The sequence below is a fragment of the Garra rufa genome, chromosome 7 (genome assembly GCF_049309525.1).
Source record: "Garra rufa chromosome 7, GarRuf1.0, whole genome shotgun sequence".
NCBI lineage: Eukaryota > Metazoa > Chordata > Actinopteri > Cypriniformes > Cyprinidae > Garra > Garra rufa.
Window position 1 is genome coordinate 20,750,194 of NC_133367.1, and position 12,178 is coordinate 20,762,371.

Below are 12,178 nucleotides of genomic sequence, written 5' to 3' on the forward strand. Positions count from 1 at the left end.
CAAATGTCTTTAACAGGGGTCTCTAACCCTGCTCCTGGAGAGCTATCATACTGCAGAGTTCAGCTTCAACCCTAACCAAAAACACACCTAGCTAACCAAGGTGTTCAGGACTACTTAATTAAGTCTGAAGAAAGGTAGCTCTCTAGGAGCAGGGTTGGAGAAGCCTGGTCTTTACTAAGTGAATAAAGACAGCTCATTTGACCTCTGTTGTGCTTGGCCCCTTAATTGCTGCTAACAGCTATATTTTTAAATTGGGACTGAATAACTGAATGTTGTTCTTCGACTGAACAGGAGGGAGGCAGCTATGCAGGAGGGTCTAAAGGCGGCGGTGGGTGTTCCTCTGTCTCTGGCAGAGAGAATAAACACACTGTGGCCTTTTCTCAAAGAGATGGTAAAATCCGGAAATGTGGCATGTAAATCAGACATTCAGGTGAGACTATAATATTTTTGAATTATGTAATTTTTTATATATAAGTGCTTGTAATGACACAAGACAAACAAGCACTTTCCACTAAGAGTAAAATGCTGATTTTGCATTGGGAAAACAACAAATAACATGACTTCAAAGTTCATAAATAAGCTGATAACAGCATATTTTTTTTAATGCATGATTCCTGTCACATGCAGGTGGCAGCTAAAGCTTTGGAAACTGCCGTATTTGGAGCATATTACAACGTTATTATAAACCTGAAGGACATCACGGATGCTTCATTCAGGGCTGCCGTGAGTATCAGGAAACATTTAATGACTGCTATTGCATATCTAGGTCAGGATTCCCATTGTGTGCTTTAATAACCCACACGTTTTTCTGCATTCAATAACCACACTTTAAGTGATATGAAACTGTTTGAGGAACTGACTAAATGTCAAAGAGCCAACTGGAATTGTTCCTGGTGATCATGGTAGTTTTTGTGGTTTGTTGATTTTCAGACTGAAGCAAAAGTGTCTGCGCTGTTAAAGAACGCCAGAGAAAATGCTAACATAGCACTGGAGATGGCCAACCAGAGGAAATGATGCAGACTGTAACTCCGGATCGGTATGAGCATTAAAGGGATAGTTGACCCAAAAATAAAAATTCTGTCATTAATTACAAACTCTAATGTCTTTCTAAACCCATAAGACATTTGCTTATCTTCAGAACACAAATTAAGATATTTTTGATGGAATCCGAGAGCTTTCTGACCATGCGCAGACAGCAACGCAACTACCACGTTCAAAAAAAGTATTCTCGTAGCTTCATAAAATTATGAATGAACCACTGATGTCCTTACTACCTTTCTGGGTCTTGAACATGGTACTTGTGTCGCTGTTTATGCAATCTCTTAGATTTCATAAAAAAAATCTTAATTTGTGGTCAGAAAATGAACGAAGGTCTGATGGGTTTAGAAAGACACAATTAAAGGTTGTATCAGCGATTTCTAGCCTAAAAATAAAGTGTCAATTTCAGCTGACCTTTTTTCACGATCCGCTCGCTGCCTGCCCCATAAATTGTCTGTGAAAAAACCGCGTCTCTCTGGTCAGCCTACGGTCCGAGATATGCCAAAAAAACAATCGGCACTGCCAACCTTTCCACACATAAACAAACATTGTTCCAACCAATCAGTGTCAGGGGTTTGGTGTTGTGGACTTTCGCTCCGCCTCCCTCACATCCCTGCACCAGTAGGAAAGTCCACAACACCAAACCCCTGACACTGATTGGTTGGAACAATGTTTGTTTATGTGTGGAATGTTTGGTAGTGCCGATTGTTTTTTTGGCATATCTCGGACCGTAGGCTGACCAGAGAGACGCGGTTTTTTCACAGACAATTTATGGGGCAAGCAGCGAGCGGATCGTGATGAAAGGTCAGCTGAAATTGACACTTTGTTTTTCAGCCTAGAAATCGCTGATACAACCTTTAATGCGGAATGTTCATTTTTGGGTGAACTATCTATTTAAGGAGGGATTTTTGGCAAAAAAAATCTCTTAAACTTACATCGAAGGTGGGACCAGGATAACATAGACTTGAGGATGCCTCTTTTGACATAAGCCAAACAGCCAGAAGGCCATAGCAACAACTTTTTTAACATCGGCAAGAACCCAAAATATTTTAAGATAATAGCAGCAAGGTTTGCACAGACAAGCAGTTCTCATATTTCAATAGACAATGTAGAAATACCTTTCTTGCCACTTCCAAGTAACTAATATAAAGCGAGTGACAATGTAATTGATAAAATAATTGCAATGTAACACTTTATAGGTATGCAAACAAGCCTGACATTTTTCATTAATTAAATTAATTAAAACTGGTTTGTGGAGTCATATTTTGAATAATCAGATTTACCCAAGGTAGATCTCATAGCTATAATGATTTGAGGTTTTGAAGTTATAATCCGTATATGTTGAAGAAAAACATTGGAGATGAATGATGTAGACTAACATGCATCCAATAAACTGATAAACTGATCCAACATATTCTTTTCTTTGGCTTTATCCATGCAAATATGTAATTAAAACACTGGTTTATTCTTAATTACACCTCACTGAGGAGTGTTTTTTACCTCACTTTTTGTGTTTGATCTGAAATAACTTGATAATCCACCAGCAGATGGTGCTGTGACTGACCAACCAAAGGTCACCCACAATATCCCACTTCCTCTGTCCTTGCCTAGCTGTCATCTGTTATTTATGCATCTATTAAAGCTGCACTGCTGGAAAAGAGAGACAGATAGAGCAGAGACATCTGCAATCGCTACAGAACAGCTGTAGCAATAATGTCCTCAGTCATCATTTCTGCATATTTCAGCCAATGCATCACCAAAACACTATAACTGTGGTCTAGAAGTGAAGAAAACCCATTCGCCAATATAAAAGAGGTTGTGTTTCCTTATACACTCATTTTCAGGTGTTTATGCCGAAAATATTTTGTATAAAGCACTAGGGCTGGCTATAATTTTAATCGATTCTCGTTTTTACGAAACTATATCATTTCTTAAATTCCAAGAATTGATTAGTCTAGTCTGTTTTCGTGGTAAGTCGTAATAATCGTAATAAGCTTTGTGCTTTGTTACTTTTTAAATAATACAAACTCTCAGATTTAAAATTCTGTCCATTTTATTACAATATTCAAACGATAAATGCTGTTTTGCAGCTGTTTAATGTAAAGTGACAGATCGCTGTAGGGCCTAAGTTCAAGAGATGTGACGTAAACTGATCATCTCCATTTATTTCCAGTTTCAGCATGAAATAAACATAAATGAACATCCAAAGGTATGTTTAAAAGAAAGTAACTTACTGAAATCTGAATCCTGTCCCATGTAATCACTTAATCAGTGTTTCAAGATTTATACAATATCTGAAAGCTGAATAAATATGCTTTCCATTGATGTATGGTTTGTTTGGATCGGACAATATTTGTTTGAGGTACAACAATTTGAAAATCTGGAATCTGAAGGTGCAAAAAAAATCTAGATATTGAGAAAATCGCCTTTAAAGTTGTCAAATGAAGTTCTTAGAAATGCATATTACTAATCAAAAAATAAATGTTGATATATTTACGGTAGGAAATGTACAAAATATCGTTATGGAACATGATCTTTACTTAATATCCTAATGATTTTGGGCATAAAAGAGAAATCTATAATTTTGACCCTAACAATGCATTTTCGGCTATTGCTATGAAAATACCCTTGCTACTTAAGACTGGTTTTGTGGTCCAGGGTCACATATGTCATTTAACGTCACATTTATATCAGAAAAAAGCATATTCGGTGACCATAAATTTGTTAGTCAGCTAGAAAAATGAACTCTAGAGAGGAGCATTTTTCTAAATATATGCACCATAAAACATATTCATTGTAAGTTTTACTGTTATCACTCAGAAACCTTTAGAAACCACCTAGAAACACTTTATAGCAACACTTTAAAAACCTTTCAGAACAACCTAGCACCCAGAAATTCCTGTGATATTTAGGCATTTGCGCATGAAATTCATTGAATACAACAAAATAGACGGTCCCTGAAAACCCTCAAATCATAACCCAAAGACATGAACCTCTCTGTGGTGTCTCATCTGAACTTGTTCTTATCAATCCCACCAATCATATGATATCTAACAGCAGGGAATCTTAAGTATAAAACTGCCTGGGAGGCTGAACATCTGTCCAGTGCTGTTTGGAGAGATTGCATAAAGGCTGTCCGTTCACAAAAAATCTACAAAGACACATCAGAAACCATGCTTATCCTTCTTTATCTGAGCTTTTGGAGTGTGCTGGGGTTGCACAGTCAGAACATGAGTGCAGCAACAGCGACAACAACAACATCGCAAGTGTTTGTGATGCCTGGAGATGACAACAGCCAGTGCACGACCTGTCAGTTTAGACAGCAGAGTAAACTCATGCGCCTGCACTCCATTAAGTCCCAGATTCTGAGCATTCTGCGACTTGAACAGGCTCCGAATATTAGCAGAGATACAGTCAAGCTACTCTTACCCAAAGCACCTCCACTGCAGGAGCTCCTGGATCAGTATGATCAAAACGGAGGCATTAGTGAGGATGAGGAACAAGGCAGCAGTGAGACCATCATTACCATGGCCACAGAACGTAAGTACCATGATGCACTGCAATATAAAGTGACCACAAACAGATTTAGAATGTAAGTCTAGTTACTTCTGAGAAAGTTCTAGCATCATATGCAGATGCTACTTGGTTTGTTGTTTTGCTATTGAATGCATTCATACATGTACTTTCTAAAGTGTGGCTTTGTTCAAATACATTTAAGGGCCATTGTATTATCTGAAAGGGTTGACTATGAACCGACTATGGTTCATTCATTCAGCTGTTTTTGGAAGCCGGCCAAAGGCAACAGACCTTGTTTTTTACGCAAGGATGTGCACTGAGAGGAAACATACAAAGCACATTTGGCCAATCAAAATAAGGGCTCTATTTAAAGGTTTTCAATGGAAACCTTTGAGGTTTTTGAGGTTAGGTTTTTGCAAACATACCGTAGTTGCTACATTAATGCCAAGTCAAACTGCAGTGATTTTTATTTTCCACCAGTGTCAGCAGAAACCGAGAGTAAACTAAGTTTGATAAAGGTTTTTATACTGTTTGGAGAATTTTAATTTTGTGTTTATAATTTTTGGTATAAACCTTTACAGTGATGGGCAACTTTGCACCAGTGTCCCACACATTTTTGTTCCTAATGTAATAATACTAAAACATACCTGCCTGAAACTTTCGAGTAATCAGTTTTTTTAAACTTCTATCTGCAGAAGAGTGGTTTCAGAAGCAGTAGTTTAAGGATGTCACAACAGCGTGTCAGTGGGGCTGTTGTGTACAACTTTGTATCTTTTCTACCCCATAAAGATGCATATTAGTACCTTAGAGTTGTAATATGTACCCTTAAGGTACTACTGTGAACCTTTAGGGGTAAATAAGCTGCTAAGTTGTTCCTTTAAGGGTTCTACCCTGGTAACATGTTCTTGTACCTCTGAAGGTAAATTTTTTGCACATTTTATTCCTAAAAGGTGTATGGTGAAAAAGGTGTACATCGGGGCTGGGCAACTTCAATCCTGGAAGGTCACTGTTCTGCAAATCCTAATTAAACACACCTGAACAAGCTAATCAATGTCTTCAAAATTACTAAAAAGATACAGGTGTGATTGATTAGGGTTGGGGTGAAAGTGTGCCGGACAGTGGCCCTGCAAGATTGAAGTTGCCCAGCCCTGGTGTGCATGGTCTTAGTAAATTTAATACCTTGCAGCTCAAGCCATCACCCATCTTGAGGGAATGCCAAAGTGTTGCATGTTCTCACTGAGCCCAAAGATTATGCCTAACAGCATCCTCAAGGCCCTGCTCTGGATCTACCTCCGACCATCTGAGGAGCCAACCACAGTCTTAATCCAGATATCTCACCTGAGATCTTTGTCCGAAGGGAACAACCACTCAAGAGTACGTGCACAGAAAATTGACGTGAATGCCCGGACCAACTCCTGGCAGCACATCGACATGAAGCAGCTGTTGCAGTTGTGGCTCAAACAGCCTGAGAGTAACTTTGGGATAGAAATCAAGGCCTTTGATGCAAATGGAAACGATCTGGCTGTGACCTCCGGAGAATCTGGAGAAGAAGGACTGGTAAGTTGGTGCATGCATCAAATGCTGGACAAACTTTAATTCTGCCAAAGATTAAAAGCACTTGAGAACTACAGACATGTGTGTTTGATTAGTGTTTGAACTGAACCCTGAAGGTAGGTACAGTAGATCTCCAGGAACAGGACTGGGCAGCCCTGGTGTACATGGTCTTATCTTACAGCAGTGGTCTCCAAACTCGGTTCTGGAGGACTGGTGTCCTGCAGAGTTCAGCTCCAAATTGCCTCAACACACCTGCTGAGAAGTTACTCTGGTTCAGGTGTGTCTAATTGGGGTTGCTTTGCAGGACACCAGCCCTCCAGGACAGAGTTTGGGCATCCCGGGTCTGGAGATTTCTAGCATGCCTAGTAGGACCTTGATTAGCTGGTTCAGGTGTGTTTAATTAGGGTTGGAGCTAAACTCTGCAGGACACCAGCCCTCAAGGACTGTGTTTGGAGACTCCTGCCTCCAGGCCCCCACCTCCTACAGAGTAGTCTAGTGCAGTGGTTCCCAACCACGTTCCTGGAGGCCCTCCAACACTGCACATTTCGTACATCTCTTTTGTCTGACGATTTTAGGTCTTGGAGTCTGACAAGTTGATGACCAGAATCAGGGGTTTTTAAATAAGGAGACAAAATGTGCACTGCCGAGGGGCCTTCAGGAACCTGGTTGGGAACCACTGGTTAAGTGGATAAAACAGGGGTTTCCAAACTCAGTCCTGTAGGGTCACTGTCCAGAAACAGGACTGGGCACTGGCCTGGTGTACATGGTTTTACCTTACAGCAGGGGTCTCCAAACTCAGTCCTGGAGGGCCAGGGTCCTGCAGAGTTCAGCTCCAACTTGCCTCATTACATCTGCCTTGAGCAGGGGTGCCCAAACTCGGTCCTGGAGGGTGTCCTGCAGCGTTTAGCTCCAACTTGCCAGGAAATGTCTAGTATGCCTAGTAAGACCTTGATTGGCAGGTTCAAGTTTGTTTAATTGGGGTTGGAGCTAAACTCTGCAGGACAGTGGCCCTCCAGGACCGAGTTTGGAAACCCCTGGGATAAAGGCATGAGGCTCATTTCTGTAAAAAGTGTATTGCGATTAATGTCAATTATGCGCTTAATTCCACCTTTGAACTTAATTAACCATGACTTACCTAATAATTTTCTTGTTCACCCTTTCAGCAACCCTTCCTGGAGGTGAAAATATCAGATACTGGCAAACGGTCCAGACGGGACACTGGCCTTGATTGCGATGAACATTCCACAGAGTCACGTTGCTGCCGGTATCCACTCACCGTTGACTTTGAGGAATTCGGTTGGGACTGGATAATTGCCCCCAAGCGCTACAAGGCCAATTACTGCTCCGGTGAATGTGTGCAGAAGTACCCCCACAGTCACATCGTCAACAAGGCCAACCCTCGGGGCAGCGCTGGCCCCTGCTGCACACCCACCAAGATGTCGCCCATAAACATGCTGTATTTCAATGACCGTGAGCAGATCATCTACGGAAAAATCCCTTCGATGGTCGTAGACCTTTGCGGCTGCTCTTGAGAGCTTCTTGAGTCTCGATGACAACAAGCCCTAACAGTCTCTGGACCAGAGGGGAAGTGAAAATAACCTTTACCTTGTCCCTGACAAAATAGTTCCTGCTTAAACAATTGACCACACCAGGATCCCAACAAACCAACTAATCCAATTCTTTTAGTTTGTTCTCACCGACTGTTGCACACAAGGACAATAGTACCAAGGTGACAAGGCTTTCTTTGTCTGTGAAGGTATAAGGCTTCCTCTGTGAATGCATTTGAGCATAGATATGACCTGATGGGCTTTACCAGCTTGATATCGGCATGTAAAAATTGCAAGTACTTCTAAGTTTTAAATTAATGTCAAAGGGTGTTGTATAGTTGATTATTTATATAAAGTCACTTATCCCCCAGTGACCCAAAAACAGGAACACTAACCCAGAATCTCACTCAACATGACATCCAAACAATACCCTTTTGGAATTCTGCAGTTGTTTCATAGCATATGGGTAGTTGACAAATGATAGGGATGGGAATTATTTTTCATTGCTGTAACTGGTCACAATTTTTAAACATACAAATAATCTTTAAATGCTTTTTAGACATTGCCAAAAGCATGCATCTTATGTTCTTGTCAAAAAACACTGATTAAATTGCCAATTTACTAGTTAGCCTACATAAGTCTAGAGATGGACGAATAATTGTAGATTCTACGGTTCAAAATCATGTTGTAGTTTTGATCTGTTGTACCAAGTAAAATGCCTATTACTGACGTCTCTGAGGAGTTGTTTTCGCGTGTCCTCAAAGGACCTCTTCAGTGTTGTCCCCTCATAACCCTTTAACAGAGTGACACCATTGACACCATTCCAAGCATGTGGAGCACATCATGGCGCTCAAAAGCAACAAACCCATATTCCATGGAAGCTAAAGCCTCTCCTGTTTTATTTTGTTTTCTGGAGGACTCCCCAGTGTGATGGAGGCCCCGTGAGGCAACGGCAGTAGAAGTTGTCCCCAGAACAACGAGTGCACTTATAAAAAGTCTTAATTTGCTTTTTTTAAAAAGGATCTTTGCACATCATTTAGCGGTGTTATTCAATAATAACAGTTACCATAAAACTACAGTATGGCCAGGATGGCATTTATTTATTTTAAAAAATAAATAAAGCTGCAGTCCATAACGTTTTTGGTTAAAAATGATCTGAAATACATTTTTGAGCAAGTACACAACCAGCAAGTGTTTAATCCCGGCTAGTAGGCTATAGAGGGTTTGTACTTACTTCACAGTTTGGTCAGTTACTTGGATGCGCTGCCATTATTGGAGATACTCAGATGTAAACAACAGCATTAATTGCACGGTTAATGTACTGCTAAATACATTGTTCTGCTAATTTATGCTGTCTAAACCACAGGAACAAAAAGTGTGGAAGTTGCTAAATCGCATAGAGGACTTAGTAAGCAATATTTTGACAAACTAAAGTTAACAGGTGGTAAAGATACATACAAGCAGTATTAGCTAAGATATCAGCCTAATATTTCACCTACCTGACGGGAAATAATAAGAACAAACACAAATGTTGTCAAGATTCTTGCCCTAGAAATCCTGGTTCAGTTTGGCCAACTACAAACGCCTTTTGTTCCTCAGACAGTTTTTTGCACTCTTCTCCTCGATTTGTTACAACTTTTGGCAGTCTGTAGTACTCCAAATCTTTTTCCCGGTCCGACCGATTAGTACAGCCCAAAACATGACAATAACTGACCATTTTCAGCAGCAATAATTTGCTAAATATGCGAGTTTCGTTCGGCTCAGTGGCATTGTTTACATTTATTGCCGCCAATATGGCCAATTGATGAAGCATCGTGAAAACACTCTATATACACGCAATGCTGAAAATTATGCAAATAACTGCAGTTGCAGGTTTTAAGGATCGAGGGATGGCGACAAAGCTTTAAATAAACAAAAAACATTAACGTTTTATATATACAGGTCCTTTTCAAAAAATTTGCATATTGTGATAAAGTTCATTATTTTCTGTAATGTACTGATAAACATTAGACTTTCATATATTTTAGATTCATTACACACAACTGAAGTAGTTCAAGCCTTTTATTGTTTTAATATGGATGATTTTGGCATACAGCTCATGAAAACCCAAAATTCCTATCTCAAAAAATTAGCATATTTCATCCGACCAATAAAAGAAAAGTGTTTTTAATACAAAAAAAGTCAACCTTCAAATAATTATGTTCAGTTATGCACTCAATACTTGGTCGGGAATCCTTTTGCAGAAATGACTGCTTCAATGCGGCGTGGCATGGAGGCAATCAGCCTGTGGCACTGCTGAGGTGTTATGGTGGCCCAGGATGCTTCGATAGTGGCCTTAAGCTCATCCAGAGTGTTGGGTCTTGCGTCTCTCAACTTTCTCTTCACAATATCCCACAGATTCTCCATGGGGTTCAGGTCAGGAGAGTTGGCAGGCCAATTGAGCACAGTAATACCATGGTCAGTAAACCATTTACCAGTGGTTTTGGCACTGTGAGCAGGTGCCAGGTCGTGCTGAAAAATGAAATCTTCATCTCCATAAAGCATTTCAGCAGATGGAAGCATGAAGTGCTCCAAAATCTCCTGATAGCTAGCTGCATTGACCCTGCCCTTGATAAAACACAGTGGACCAACACCAGCAGCTGACATGGCACCCCAGACCATCACTGACTGTGGGTACTTGACACTGGACTTCAGGCATTTTGGCATTTCCCTGTCCCCCGTCTTCCTCCAGACTCTGGCACCTTGATTTCCGAATGACATGCAAAAACTTTGGACCACTGAGCAACAGTCCAGTGCTGCTTCTCTGTAGCCCAGGTCAGGCGCTTCTGTCGCTGTTTCTGGTTCAAAAGTGGCTTGACCTGGCGCCTGTACACGGTGGCTCTGGATGTTTCTACTCCAGACTCAGTCCACTGCTTCCGCAGGTCCCCCAAGGTCTGGAATCGGTCCTTCTCCACAATCTTCCTCAGGGTCCGGTCACCTCTTCTCGTTGTGCAGCGTTTTCTGCCACACTTTTTCCTTCCCACAGTCTTCCCACTGAGGTGCCTTGATACAGCACTCTGGGAACAGCCTATTCGTTCAGAAATATCTTTCTGTGTCTTACCCTCTTGCTTGAGGGTGTCAATGATGGCCTTCTGGACAGCAGTCAGGTCGGCAGTCTTACCCATGATTGCGGTTTTGAGTAATGAACTAGGCTGGGAGTTTTTAAAAGCCTCAGGAATCTTTTGCAGGTGTTTAGAGTTAATTAGTTGATTCAGATGATTAGGTTAATAGCTCGGTTTGAGAACCTTTTCATGATATGCTAATTTTTTGAGATAGGAATCATCAATATTAAAACAATAAAAGGCTTGAACTACTTCAGTTGTGTGTAATGAATCTAAAATATATGAAAGTCTAATGTTTATCAGTACATTACAGAAAATAATGAACTTTATCACAATATGCTAATTTTTTGAAAAGGACCTGTATACACTACCGTTCAAAAGTTTGGGGTCAGTACATTTTTACTGTTTCTTTTTCTTTTTTTTAAAGAAATTAATACTTTTATTCACCAAGGATGTATTAAGTTAATAATTAAAAGTTTATTAAAAGTTAATAATAAATCATTTACATTGTTATAAAATATTTATATTTTGAATAAACACTGTACTTTTTAAACTTGTTATTCATGAAAGAATCCTGGAAAAAAAAAAAATCACAGGTTCCAAAAAATATTTGGCAGCACAACTGTTGATACTATCCAACATTGATCATTCTAATAATACATCAGCATATTTGAATGATTTCTGAAGGATCATGTGACACTTAAGACAGGAGTAACAGCTGATAAAAATTCAGCATTTCATCACAGGAATAAATTCTATTTTAAAGTATGTTAAAATAAAAAAAACATTATTTTATATTGTAAAAACATTTTGCAATATTACTGGGGTTTTTTTCTGTATTTTTAATCAAATAAATGCAGCCTTGATGAGCATAAGAGACTTCTTTAAAGACTATTACAAGTCTTACTGACCCCAAACTTTTGAACGGTAGTGTATATATATATATATATATATATATATATATATATATATATATATATATATATATATATATATATGGGGAGGAGAAATTACATTAGTTTCAATAACGCACACACTGCAAATTGTACTGCAATCAGTCAGATTTAATCATTGTAAACCAGTGCAACTTCACCTTAATTGACCCCATATCCACATGTATTCCTTTTGTCCAATCATTCATGCCATTATTTTACTCTCAAAACAAATAAGTTTCTTATAACACAATAAATCATAACATGCATTTCCCCCAGTTTTTACTCGGTGATGAAAATAAGCACCTTTCTGTGCTCTACTACGCAGTTTCAGTTTCTTATAAATCACGTGGGCTGCGCTACAACGTCTGGTCCAAAATTCCACGTTGCGTCACAAACGACGCCCGGACACGCTGATTGGCTAATGGAGACGTAACAAACAGAACTTCGCTCGCTGATTGGTTCACACAGCTGTCAGTCAAGCACACAC

The 12,178-nt window shown here is 39.7% G+C and overlaps 2 protein-coding genes across 3 annotated transcripts in view; both read left to right on the forward strand.

Moving 5' to 3' along the window:
- ftcd (formimidoyltransferase cyclodeaminase) overlaps positions 1-2,450 on the forward strand; it is an 18,490-nt gene extending 16,040 nt beyond the window's left edge. For both annotated transcript variants that reach the window (XM_073844392.1, XM_073844393.1), the window contains 3 exons: positions 292-430; positions 628-723; positions 931-2,450. In XM_073844392.1, the coding sequence (XP_073700493.1) occupies positions 292-430; positions 628-723; positions 931-1,014 (319 nt within the window). In that variant the 3' untranslated portion in view covers positions 1,015-2,450. The remainder of the gene's footprint in view (positions 1-291; positions 431-627; positions 724-930) is intronic.
- A 1,714-nt stretch (positions 2,451-4,164) lies between these two features.
- On the forward strand, positions 4,165-8,369 carry mstna (myostatin a). The gene is made up of 3 exons (XM_073843826.1): positions 4,165-4,578; positions 5,741-6,111; positions 7,272-8,369. Exons 1-3 carry the CDS (start codon positions 4,212-4,214, stop codon positions 7,638-7,640), a joined length of 1,107 nt encoding a protein of 368 aa, XP_073699927.1. The 5' UTR covers positions 4,165-4,211; the 3' UTR covers positions 7,641-8,369.
- Positions 8,370-12,178: the final 3,809 nt, after the last annotated feature.

Coding starts and splice junctions, on each gene's coding strand:
- mstna (XM_073843826.1), top strand. CDS start 4,212: ATGCTTATCCTTCTTTATCTGAGCTTTTGGAGTGTGCTGGGGTTGCAC. Junction 4,579..5,740: donor CATTACCATGGCCACAGAAC/GTAAGTACCATG, acceptor AATACCTTGCAG/CTCAAGCCATCACCCATCTT. Junction 6,112..7,271: donor AATCTGGAGAAGAAGGACTG/GTAAGTTGGTGC, acceptor TCACCCTTTCAG/CAACCCTTCCTGGAGGTGAA.